This window comes from Podarcis vaucheri, assembly GCF_965113315.1.
Source record: "Podarcis vaucheri genome assembly, chromosome: 7".
In the NCBI taxonomy this organism is placed as follows: domain Eukaryota; kingdom Metazoa; phylum Chordata; class Lepidosauria; order Squamata; family Lacertidae; genus Podarcis; species Podarcis vaucheri.
The window spans coordinates 10960342-10973075 of record NC_138765.1 but is presented as its reverse complement, the minus strand read 5'-3'; the positions used below and the strand labels follow the sequence as shown (position 1 = coordinate 10973075).

General features: G+C 45.6%; 1 protein-coding gene across 1 annotated transcript in view; it reads right to left on the bottom strand.

Moving 5' to 3' along the window:
* Positions 1–12734, bottom strand: part of PPP1R37 (protein phosphatase 1 regulatory subunit 37) — a 50579-nt gene that overhangs the window by 19643 nt on the left and 18202 nt on the right. Inside the window, exons 2-3 of the mRNA XM_082230984.1 lie at positions 2865–2962; positions 1311–1356 (exon numbers count right to left, since the gene is read on the bottom strand). Of these exons, the coding sequence (XP_082087110.1) occupies positions 1311–1356; positions 2865–2962 (144 nt within the window). The remainder of the gene's footprint in view (positions 1–1310; positions 1357–2864; positions 2963–12734) is intronic.

Here is a 12734-nt window from a genome sequence, read left to right as displayed (position 1 = left end):
TGGCGTTCTAAATATTACAGGAAAGGCAGAGCTACCGTATTTTTTGCTCTATAAGACGCACCAGACCATAAGACACACCTAGTTTTTGGAGGAGGAAAACAAGAAAAAAAATATTCTGAATCCCAGAAGCCAGAACAGCAAGAGGGATCGCTGCGCAGTGAAAGCAGCAATCCCTCTTGCTGTTCTGGCTTCTGGGATAGCTGCGCAGCCTGCATTCGCTCCATAATACGCACACACATTTCCCCTTACTTTTTAGGAGGGGGAAAGTGAGTCTTATAGAGCAAAAAATACAGTATTTCTTAAACATATATCCCACCCTTTCCTCCGAAGGAACCCAGGACATTAAGCTGAATGTTTTGCACCACGAAGCATCGTTGGTGCTGTACTCCAAATATGAAGAACGACTGCAGGCCTGGGCTTCATTTCTGCTAAGGAGCCAGCAAACCCAAAGTGGCAGCTCTTTCCCCTCCTCCTGCCCAATCACATACCATCTGTTCAGCCACTGCTTTGCTTTTCCACTCCAGTGAAGTCCCCACCCTTGTATGCCTTGGGGCCTTCGCAATCTTCTCCGCCCTGCCCACTAGGACTGGCCTCTCAACGGAAGCAGAAATTTCACAGGCAAACTCTGTACGTAAACGTGCCCTGAAGTCAGCAACCTGTATCCGCAGTACGGACAGGATGCTCCCTCGTTTGTTTGCAAGGAGCGACTCGCTGGTTATGAAATATGAAACCAGGTGAGGGAGTGGGAGAGGCGAGGGAGGGGATGACCCCACATAACCCCAAATCAGGACCATGTGCACCTCTAGTTTGGAGTCAGCCGTGTGTTCCGTTTGCATGTGCCAAACATGGTTACACAATCTGGTTCGTTTCCAAACATTTGCGGGCTATTGCAAATGTTAAATCTGGGACCAGAGAAAGGATTTGGGATGTGAACAAAATGGGGTGCTGTTGGGGGGGGGGGAAGGGTTGGAGGAGGGAGTAGATGCAGGCTGGCAAACCTCTGAAATAGTGAGCTGGCTTCAGAACGCAAGATTTCCATGCGTTTGCCAGCAAAACAAGACCTCTGAGTTTATCAAATCTGCACATGACACTATGTTGTAACACCTGTGGCCTAGGCAGAATGATCTCACATTTACAACACTGAACATTCCTTCTCCCCAACCCCTCCTAATCTCCAAAGGGGACCATTTTCAAGCACAGACTCCCAGATAGAAGGTTTGAGGGATCAGTCACAGAGAAATAACCAGTGTCGGCAAGATGATTGTGATCTGCACTGTGTCAACAGAAGACTCGGGAACGGAAATATGTACCTTTCAGATCCAGGCACTCTATCCTGGGAGTCAAGTCTTTATATTCCTGCAATAAAGCAACAGCAAATTACTACACACGGAAGGGAACGGCTTAAAGGTAAGATATAATGAAGAAGAAGACCTAAAGGGAAGCATGGACAGCCCAGTGTTTCAAAAGCTCTATGTAATATGAGCATCTTTCATTTCCCAATCTGATCCAGGCCCAGCCCAATTTGGTTCAGATCCAGAGTTAGGAACAGGTCCGATGAGAGGAGATATCCCGATATATAAGGGTTAGCTTCTTTCTCCAGGACTGGTTTGGGCTGCTCCTGGGTCCAATCTGGAGACTGGCCTTTTTTAAACAACAACACAATTTTCTTTTTTTAAAAAAGAAATGAACAAGACAGATGCACACACATTTACACGCACACTTCTAATAACAGATTTAATAATAAAATTTCCCAGCTAATAGAAGGGCGAAAAGTTCATTACACCAATGTAAACAATGACTAGGGATGCACATACAGTAATCAAATCTGTCATTCCAGAAACTGATAATAGCTAGCCACTTCATAACAAAGAGGTTTTCATTCATCGGCCCAAATATACAATGCAAGTGTGTGCATTACACCGCAAATCCTGCAAAACAAGTAGAGGTGGATTCATTTTCTTGCCCTGGTTCATGATAATTGACATTTTGGTTGCTACTGGTAATTCTTCAATCATCTCAACATGAGCTGAAAGCTCAGTTGATGATTTTCTGTCCCAAGCTGTTGTTTTCAGAGAAGGGTTTCAAATCAAAATAAGGGGCCAAAATTGTCCTCCCTCTTTCACACCCTGGGTGTGTAAATGGCACCATTCTGAAGGTTCCTGGGAACCCAAATACTTGAAGCCTGCCCAGCTCTCACGTTCTGCAAAAGAGAGGGCCTTCGTCTTGTCCTGCCAATGGGTGTTGCCCATTGTGCAATGACATGGGACATAATGTCCCATGCCATAATGTCCCCGTCTGGGGAACCCCTGCCCTTTGGAGTGGGTCTCTGCTGCTGAATTGGAAGATCTTGTTCCTTTTGCTTGTTTCCAGCAACAGAGAGAGCAGCACTTCCTAAAACCACCCAAACAGCAGCCGCTATGGGAAAGAGGCTAGGAAGCTGCTCGTTGGAGCAGTAATGGGCTCTAGATCACTGTTGCCTGCATGGATAGATTTATCCCTGTATGCTTTTAGGGTGGGCGCAAAGCTCAGCATCTTCAGTTACTGTGTGAAGCACCTTCCGATGTTCATAACCTTGCAGGCTCACTTAGCTCTCTGGGCTCTGGCCCAGTTCCCTCTCTAGGTTAGTACAGCCATCTTGGAAGCAAACACACAAACCTTGTCCTTGTTTAGTGTTTGCTGTGCTACATGGGCCTGGGCTGCAGCCTTTGAAATACATGTGACCCAACTTCAAGAGAGGACTTTTTTTATTACTGCTCAGTTCCAGTGATAGCCAGCTTTCTTCAGTGTTTATAAAAATCCATCTCTGCCTTTGACAGACAAATCTGATAAGCGTTTCTGCTGTGCACTTAAGGAAAGGCACATACCTGGATCTGCTTCAGTAGTTTGGGTATCTGTTTACAGTTTAACTTCTGACAGGCTTGCTTGTAGGCGGTGATAATTTCTTCCACAGTCACATTCTGAGCTGAAAGAGAGAGAGAAAGGATCATACTGATGGTTAGCAGCCCATTTGATTTATGCCACCTACACACCGTAAGGAGCCTTTGGGGTGGGACAGGGTATTTTTAAAAGCCAAACAACCAGATAAACAAATACACATCAAGTAAATTTTCAAAAGCCATATTGCAATTTCACAGGTCACCTGTCATTAGTGGTGAGTGCTAGCTAAAACCTGGCAACCAGATTATAATATCGTGCTCTGTCACATACCACTCTTATTAGCAGAAGAGTGGAGTATATAAATATTAAATAATAATAAAGAACACTTGCTTGCTTGTAAGAGCCGCAACATGCAAAGGGACCAATTCTCCATCTCTTCATGCATTAGAAAGTTGCGGAAGAGAGTAATAGGGGAAACTGAGGCGGCAGAGAGGGGAACTGGAGTGATGTTTTTGTGTGTGCCAATGAAATCAGTTGCAGGACTAGTCATAAGGATTTGGCTCCTTAGGCAAACTTTTATTCTCAAGGGTTCAACACCTGAGAAAAGAGATTGGGGGTATTTTTTTTAACCTAGGTGCCAGCATTTGGTTTCTAGGATTTTTCCAGCCCTGTCCAAGCAGCCAGCATTTTTGCTGGTGTTAGCAGATGTTGCGTAATGAGATGATTTGCCAGAATCCTGACAGCAGCCACAAAGCTTTGTTCACTGGAGCAGGGAATCGGGTACCTCAGATCGTCAAATTGATTCAAGCAGCAGAATGCAGATGGCCGAGCTCAGAAACTGGGTTCTTTCAAAGCTGAAAGCTAGCACATTTAAGCATCACCACTGCATTTCAGGTGTTCAGAGCTCCTTTACACACATTTGCTTACGAAAGAGGTGTAAGGGGTGTTAGGGGAGGGAGACACATCATGCTCTTTCTGAGGCAGCTTGTCCACCTTTAGTCCCCACCCTGATCTTTGCTCTCACTTGTGGCTCCTAGAAGCTGTCAGAAGGGAACAGCAGCCACACCTCAGGAATGGCTTTGACTGGCGGGCTAAACCAGGTGAGGGTAGCCAATGGGTATCAAACCCTCAGTGAGTTAGGGACTTCTACTGCATGCAAAGACAGGATCCAGCAGATTGAGCAGACAAGACCAAGAGCGCATCCAACGGTCAAGAAGGCCGATTCTGCACGTGCTGTAGAGGGAAGTGAGGGGCAGATGGGGCTTGTCCACCTGGGAAGGGAGCCCATCTAGGAGAAGGAAAACTCTGGTCCTCAACCTCTGCTGCCTTGCAGGATATCTTTGGGAGAAGAAAAAGGCTAAGGAGTAAACCCAACACAAATCTGGAGTGGCGTCCCTAAGACAATTGGATGGTGCCTTGTATGCAACTCCTGCGGCCAAGCTGGTACTGAATGTATTGCTCTGCTTTCCTTTGGACCACATCAGTGAGGTCAAGGGGGGGGTGTCTTGTCTTCTGGGCAGTTCAGGACCTCCACAACCATTGCCCAGGGGCTTGCGCCCAGAGAAGTCACTTCGGTGCTGCTAACACAGCAGTTAGACTTTGCCCCTAGAGGTGCACTCCATTGTTTCAAGACAGTCAGATGCCAACAACAGCTTATGAGAGCTCTGAAAAATGATACCAGCATTTGCACCCCCAAACTGCATGGGGAGGTAAAGGCCAGGATCCAGAGCATCACCCTACATGTGCACACAGGATTGGGCATGCCCAGTGGGAAGCTTGCCTTTACAAAAGTAAAAACCACCAAGAGAGTTTGATCCCAAATCTATCAGGCTTCATTACAGATTAAAGAAAATAATTCAGCTAAATGGATAGTTAATTTAAAGCCTCACCTATGACCATTGGTGAATAAATTCACTACAGTCATCCCCCATGTAATGTCTGCTTCATGTTACGTTCTTTAAGGTCCCGCGGCGACCCGGAAGTACCGGAAAGGGTTACTTCCGGGTTTCACCGCTCACGCATGCGCAGAAGCACAAAATGACGTCACATGCATGCGCAGAAGCGGCAAATCGCAACCCGCACGTGCGCAGATGTGCCGCTGTGGGTTGCCCTCTTTTCATGTTGTGAACGGGCCTCCAGAACGGATCCCATTTGCAACCAGAGGTACCACTGTATTGCTTCCCTCTGTGTGAAAAGTAATTTTAATTGTCAAAAACAAATGGGAGGGGCTCAGGTATATGCTGGAAACATGGAGGGGAAAGGATAATTTTGCTCATTGGTGGTGGTTCTGTTATTAAAACTATAAAATGTATACTAGATCCTATTAATGACACGCTGAGAGTTAAAATTAACACAGGATCCCAAGATGTTTTTATTAGCAATTTCCACAGGAATTTTATTATTTGATTTGACCACGGCCCATCAAGATTCAGCATGCCCAAAACTTGAAACCTCCCCCCCCCCCAAAGTGACACATAACAGCACAGGATTTAGCAGTACTCGGACAATTTACTGGAGCTATCTGGGGAATGACAAAAGGTATGTAATCTCAATTGTTTTGCGAGAGACTGAAAGCATTGCAAACTTTATTGCAATAGTAGACCAAACAGAATGACTGGAAATTCTTTTCCATTACTGTAAATTGTATTAATGAACTGTTTTGTGATTCTCTCATGATTTCAGGGCAGGCTACTAGTACATTTTGTCCTTTGAAACAAAAAGACTGCACACCCATGATGACACACGTCACAAAGAGCAGTTGAGGTGACATTTGAACTGGGGACTTCCTAGTGCAATATGTGTTTTGGGACGGACAACTCTTTCATGGAAATCTTGGGTCTCTGTTTTAAAAAAGCAATCTTCTAGTGCCTGTTCTTGCAAATATTGTTATTGTTATCAAATACATTTCTGGTTCCTTTATTCGTGAAAAGTGACCCAAAGTGGCTTTAAAAATACTAACACCAAAACAAAGAATAAAAACAAAAACAAACCCTTAAAACCAACCATAGTATATAAAAAGGCAGAACTAACACAACCCAGGGACACAGGTGACATTGTGAGTTAAACCACAGAGCCTAGGACTTGCTGATCAGAAGGTCGGCGGTTCGAATCCCCGCCACGGGGTGAGCTCCTGTTGCACGGTCTCTGCTCCTGCTAACCTAGCAGTTCGAAGCATGTCAAAGTACAAGTACAAAGTACTTTCGAAGCATGTCAAAGTACAAGTAGATAAATAGGTACCGCTCCGGTGGGAAGGTAAACGGCATTTCCGTGTGCTGCTCTGGTTCACCAGAAGCGGCTTAGTCATGCTGGGCACATGACCCAGAAGCTGTACGCCGGCTCCCTCGGCCTATAGAGCGAGATGAGTGCCGCAACCCCAGAGTTGGCCACAACAGGACCTAATGGTCAGGGGTCCCTTTACCTTTAACACAACCCACCCAACTAAGTTAAGAGGCCACAAGTACACCTAAAACCCTTCAAATAAAGGTCATAGAACCTAACTGAAAATAAATGTTTTTGCCTGCTGCCTAAAAATAAATACGATGCACCAGGCATGTCTCCTGGGGGAGAGCCTTCCACATGCAGGGAGCCACCACTGAGAAGGCCTGTTCTCAAGTTTCCACCATCTGCACCTCCGTCAGAGGTGGGCAGAGAGAGAAGGGCCTCCAGTGATGAGCACAGGGTCTGGCTACTTCATGTGGGGAGAGGTGGGCCTTAAGGTCCTGAGCTACTTACGTCTTTCTCGGTCAAAAGCAGCTCGTTCAATTGCGCTGGAAACTAATTGGTAGCCAGTGCAGTTGTGCCAGAATTAGTTTCACGCTCAAAAGCGCATTAGCAACATTTGCAGACATTCCCAAAGCCAGAGGAGCTGTGGAATTAAGCTCCACAGATGCCAGAGCTTCAGCACCTTGTCTACGCCTGCGCAAAATGCCTTGCAAAAACTTAATCTGGCAAAGTCTGGAGAGAAGGAAGCCTGCCAGTGTGAGGAAAAGAAGGCAGGGCTGGGAAAGGACGACACAGAAGGTCTTACAAGGGATAAGGGTAAGGTAGAAATCAGGTGCAACGGAAAAGTAGCAGCAGCTTTGGAAGGAGGGAACTTTGCTCCCAGCCTTCATCCACAAACCACATAGCAGGGGCCAGAACCAGTCTCTTTGATTCAGAGGGGCTTGCAGGGGGCCTGGATTTATTTGCTCCTCCTTCCCAAAGAGTTCCTTGCCCCTCCCAATTGGCTAGGAGAAGCTATTGCAAAGCAGGAGAAATTAGGGGAAAGGCTTTGAAAAACTGGGCCCTGGATTTGGGGGTACCTTGCAGCAGAATTTTAGGGGGATTGCTTTAGCACAAAGTACATCCACAGCCCCATTTACTGCCAATGTAAATTGCTTGTGCTTCCCTAGGAAGGAGTCCCTTCCCCCCCCTCCACTGCCCCAATCGTCCCAGATAGCAAGGAGGCAGATAGCAAGAGGCCTGTTATTAAGGCAAGAAATTCTGGCAGCCCTTAATAGCTGCCCTCAAAGCGTCCTTTTTACACGCCGGAACAGACAGAGACCGACTTAGAACGCTCAGAGAGCAGCAAAACAAGTGGCTTGCATCACAAAACAGAGTTCGTTGCACAGGGATCCAATTACAACGTTGTAATCCGGTCTGGATTACTGAAGCAGAGCGATCTCTCCACCCCCCACTCCAGGCTCAGTTCGGAGAAAGGATAATTCCACCACTAACGTAATTATCGGGGAAGACCAGAAACTTCCAAGCTGCAGCAGCTGCTGCACACTTCCACTTTAATTGCTTTATTGTGCGGGCCAGGCGTTCAGATATGCGGAGAGAAAGAAGTCTTTCATTTGGCATCACATTTCGTTCTGGGCTTTGAAAAAAAGATCCTAAAAGGTGTTCTGTAGCAAAGCCCCTGGCCAGCTTCTCGAAGTGAGAACCTAAGGTTGCAGTTTATTATTCAATTCCGTGTGCGAATTTAATGTGCAATGCACTTTCCAGCCTGTTTGTTTAGTCTAAAATTTCTTTGAGTTCTGATGGTGGCAATGAACAAACTATAGAATATGACAATGCTCTTCGAGGATATCAGCGGAGAGAGGGTAAATAAAAGTGATTACTGCCTTCTGAAAATAAGGATCAATGAGCCAAGAAATGTGGAATATCAGACCTTATTGAAAGCTCCTGTACTTACCTGCACTTCCCCTGGAAGTTGTGTCCCATCCCTAATCAGCAAACCCTTAAGCTACTAATAAAGTCAAGCTACTAATTGCTGAAGCAGAAATGCACCTCAAATGGCAGGCATTCCAGCTAAGAGAGACTTTCCTGAGCAATTCAGCCACTGGCAGAGCAGCCCATTAGCAGAAAAACATTATCAGTTTGGGGTTTGAATGGCATTCAGCTGAATGCAGGTATCAGCCAGGGTTTTCCAGAATGATGGAAGAGAGGGTACACACTGGGCAGACCTTTCCAGCTAGTGCAGAGAGGTTGAAATAGGATGGCCAGAGTCAAAGAAGGGGAGGTGACAATTATGTTGACCAAGGAACTGCAGCAGGTACAGCTTCTCTTTTGAACTGCAGTACTGCAGCCTGGTTCTCTTCCACTGTTATATGTACAGTGGTGCCTCGCAAGACGAAATTAATTCGTTCCGCAAGTTTTTTCTTCTTGCGAGTTTTTCGTCTTGCGAAGCACGGTTTCCCATAGGAATGCATTGAAAATCAATCAATGCGTTCCTATGGAGACCGTCCGGGGACAGAGGGGAAGCGCCGCTCTGTCCCCTCTTTTGAAGCAAGGGGCTGCGGGGAGAAGATTGCTTCTCCCCGCCGCCCCTTGCTTCAAAAGAGGTCCGGGGACAGTGGGGAAAACGCGCTGCGCTTCCCGCTGTCCCCGGACCTGGGGCTGCGGGGAGAAGATCGCTTCTCCCCGCCGCCCCTTGCTTCAAAAGAGGTTCGGGGACAGCGGGGAAGACGCGCTGCGCTTCCCGCTGTCCCCGAAGCTTGCGGGGCAAGCTTCGTTTTGCGAAGCAAGCCCATAGGGAAATTCGTCTTGTGAGGCAACTCGAAAACGAAAAAACCTTTCGTTTTGCGAGTTTTTCGTCTCGCGAGGCGTTCGTCTTGCGGGGCACCACTGTAGTTTTGGCTCTTCTTTTTATAGGAAAGCGGGGTATAAATCTAAAGTAGACTAAAAATAACTTAAAACTTTGGACTAAAAATAAGAGCAGGTGTGTTCAATTTATGAAATAAATATGGATGGTTGTTGCTGATTTTCCTAATACTTTCTTAGCACAAAAGATGATTTGTTGTTTATGAATAGTCCTGCCCAAGAAATTCCACATGGACTTTCAGTGTGCCAGAGGAAAGCTGCTCTATATTATTACTGATGTATTAATCGCCTTCACAAGGCAATGTACACTTAAGATTATAAAAAAGTTAAAAACAAAAAAAGCAAATACATTTAAAACAAAATTAAAATGATACAAAGTAAACACTTGTGGTAAAGACACTTTTATGCTGTTGGATATAATTTACATAGATACAATTTATACGTTATATATGTATGTTGTTCTTATAGCTCTGTTAAGCCAAGAAAGTCTATGGGTGGTGGTTATTTTGTATAAAGCAGAGTTGCTTGGTCTAAACTTAGATAAATTTTAATCCTGGGAGTCTCCCCATTCCCAGCCCTTTGTTTACTGTATGGAGAAGGCGTTTTCTTGCCAATAATTCGCACACAGGGTGTAATACACTGTACAAAATATGTATTGTGAAATTTCCAGTTTTAAAAATTAAGCTCAAAAATTGCGTATGAACAGACAGGCAGTCTTTGTTCCAGCAAATCACTAAATATTATTCACACTCAGTGCTCGCTCAAGATATTTTGGTGCCTGAAGTGGGAAATCCAAATGGTGACAACTCTCTCCCTGCCTCCCAAATGAAAGCAGTGCACACAGATGTTTGCGTTGTCGTAACAAAGTATGCTACTAAAGCCATTTGTTTCCTTTACGTTCCATCTCCCAAATCAGGGTTTATTCTCATTTTACAGAATGGAACATTCAGACACTTTAAAAACAACAACCTGCAATTGCCTAAAAGTATAGCAATCATAATACTAAATTAAATAATTTACAACCTGCTGCCCTTTAGGTTCTCAAAACCAACCCCCTGGAGGCAACTGCGTCATTCCGGCTAGTGTTGAGGATGGGATTGCATTTACTCTGTATTTTTAATACCAAAGAGGTCCTTTCGGCATGCACACTGAGTGTCCTTCTTTACTCACAAAGTAGCACAGCGACCCTGTGAAGTAAGCTGCCTGGACCCATTTTACAACTAGAGAACTGAGGATGTAAGGGGGGGGGAATGAGGCTGCCCTGTAAGCAAGCACACCCTGAATATGTAGCACCATTTTTTTTAAATCCACCGGGCTCTTTTCCCCCATGCCGTGCATCTATGCCTTTTATTTTCTCATAAACTGACCATACACACATATACCAAAACCGCAGGTTGTCAACAAGCAGGAGCAGCATTAGCAAAGTCTACTCCAATGTTTAGTTCTGAAGTCTGGATAACCAGGTGTACATACCCAAAACCCTCGTAAGGCTCCTTTACTTTTAACATGGGCCACAGATTAAAACTGAGCAAGGGCTGAAGGTTGAGCAGCAGAGTCTCCAACTAGTGACTCAGTGTCAGGGCAAAGGGGTGTTTAACCTTCTCTTTGTCTATACCAGGGGTCTGCAACCTTTAAGACAAAAAGAGCCACTTGGAGCCGTTTCCGAAGGAAAAAAAAACTGGGAGCTGCAAAACTTGTCATTATAAAAATAACTTTTTTGTCACTTTTTAATTATTTCTTTGTTTGACCCCTCAGAATTACTCCTCCTCATAGAAATAAACCTAAATTTAACAAGTTACCTTTTTGTGTGTGTGTGTTCTTCACTCCCCTTCAAAACAGTGACCAGCGTACATGCCCCTTACAATGTAGTGGGCGGGCGGGAAGGTGACGTCGGGACGGTGCATGTCTAACGCACGCACCGCACGCATGCGATGTCACAGCCAGTACAGCGCCCGCCACAATGGGGAGTGTCGGGGCGCACAATGCGCCTCCTCCCCTCGCTAGTATCCGCCCTGGAGCTGCGGCAAAGGTGTAAAAGAGCCACATGCAGCTCCGGAGCCGTGGGTTGCAGACCCCTGGCCTACACGAAGCTTTGGCAGAACTCTCCCTTTTTTTAGGCACACACACATACTCTTAAACTCACTTGCCTATTTTTTTTACAGAAGCCGGATAATTTACTTTGGACTGCACAGAATTACTTCTGCAAGTTGTTTTAAGAAAAAGGTGTCTCTACCAACTCCTGGAAGTCCTAATATCATTTCTGTCATATGGACGGAAGCTCAGGTGCTGGCCAAGCTGGTCCTAATCCCAAAGCACCCATTTTCTCCTGGCTCAGCTCTTTGACCCACCCCAAGCATGAACAGCAAAGAGACTTTGGCAGAGTTCCTCCCTCTTGCACCTCAGAAGTTCACTTTTTTCACTCCTTCCCTTGTCAGATGCTTCACACAGGGATGATGTGGGAGGGAAACCTGTTCACAGGTAACATAGTTAAGGAACCAGAGAGAAAGAAACTCCACAATAAGGGGGATATGAATAGAAAAAGGGATGCGGGTGGCACTGTGATCCAAACCACAGAGCCTAGGGTTTGCCGATCAGAAGGTCGGCGGATCGAATCCCCATGATGGAGTGAGCTCCCATTGCTCAGTCCCTGCTCCTGCCAACCTAGCAGTTTGAAAGCACATCAAAGTGCATGTAGATAAATAGGTACCGCTCCAGCGGGAAGGCAAACGGTGTTTCTGTGCACTGCTCTGATTCGCCAGAAGCGGCTTAGTCATGCTGGCCATATGACCAGGAAGCTGTCTGTGGACAAATGCTGGCTCCCTCGGCCTATAGAGCGAGATGAGCGCCACAACCCCAGAGTCATCCGGGACTGGACCTAACGGTCAGAGGTACCTTTACCTTTATGAAGAGAAAGGATTTTGTCTCCCACTCCACTCTGCCTATTCAAAACATCAGCTGAATAAAGCCAACCATTATTGTTTAGAAGTCCCACTCAATTCAACGGGGCTTTCTCACAAGTAAGCATACGCATAACTGCAGCCTTCACTGATTAAATAATCTGCTTTATAACTGATCAATGAAATGCACCTCAACATCAAAACTTCAATACAGTGTTTTGCTTTTAATGGAGGAATTATATGATTTAGGCACACACCCTCAGAATAATCACAAGCTCATGACTTTGGGGTGGGGGGAGGCAAATTTCATTTTCTTCTTTTTCATTCATTTTTACAGTAACACACCAGAACCAAAATAGCTTCAAAATCATACTAGGTTTCTCACCTATTAAAATTTGCAATAAAGCTTCAGTTGACAGATTAAAACTTGCAGTCTTGGTTCACTACAAGTGCAAACACGTAAAAGTAAAAATGCTGCAGGTAAGCCATATAAGTTCTCCACTACAAATGCGACACCAATTTAGAAAGCCAACTAATAAACGTTCAAGCAGGATTTTTAAAAACAAAACCAAAAACAGCAACTCCAACTTATTTATTCCCAGAAAGTATCACAAGTGCCCGACTCATCTTTTGATCTTTTTAAGCTCGGGGCAAAGCTAACAACTGAGGCCATCACTCTGCGAAAGATGGAGTCCTGTGACAGACCAGGCTTGTTCCCCCAATTCAAGTAGTGTTTTGTAGGAGAGTTGCAAGGCGGGGGGGGGGCCGGAAGAGGACAGATCCGCTTACTGTAGCTGGCTGGACTTGGCAACCAGCCCAGGTCAGCTCAGCAATATAAAGCTTGCACAGAAGTCCAGAGCAAACGCAGGATTCTGC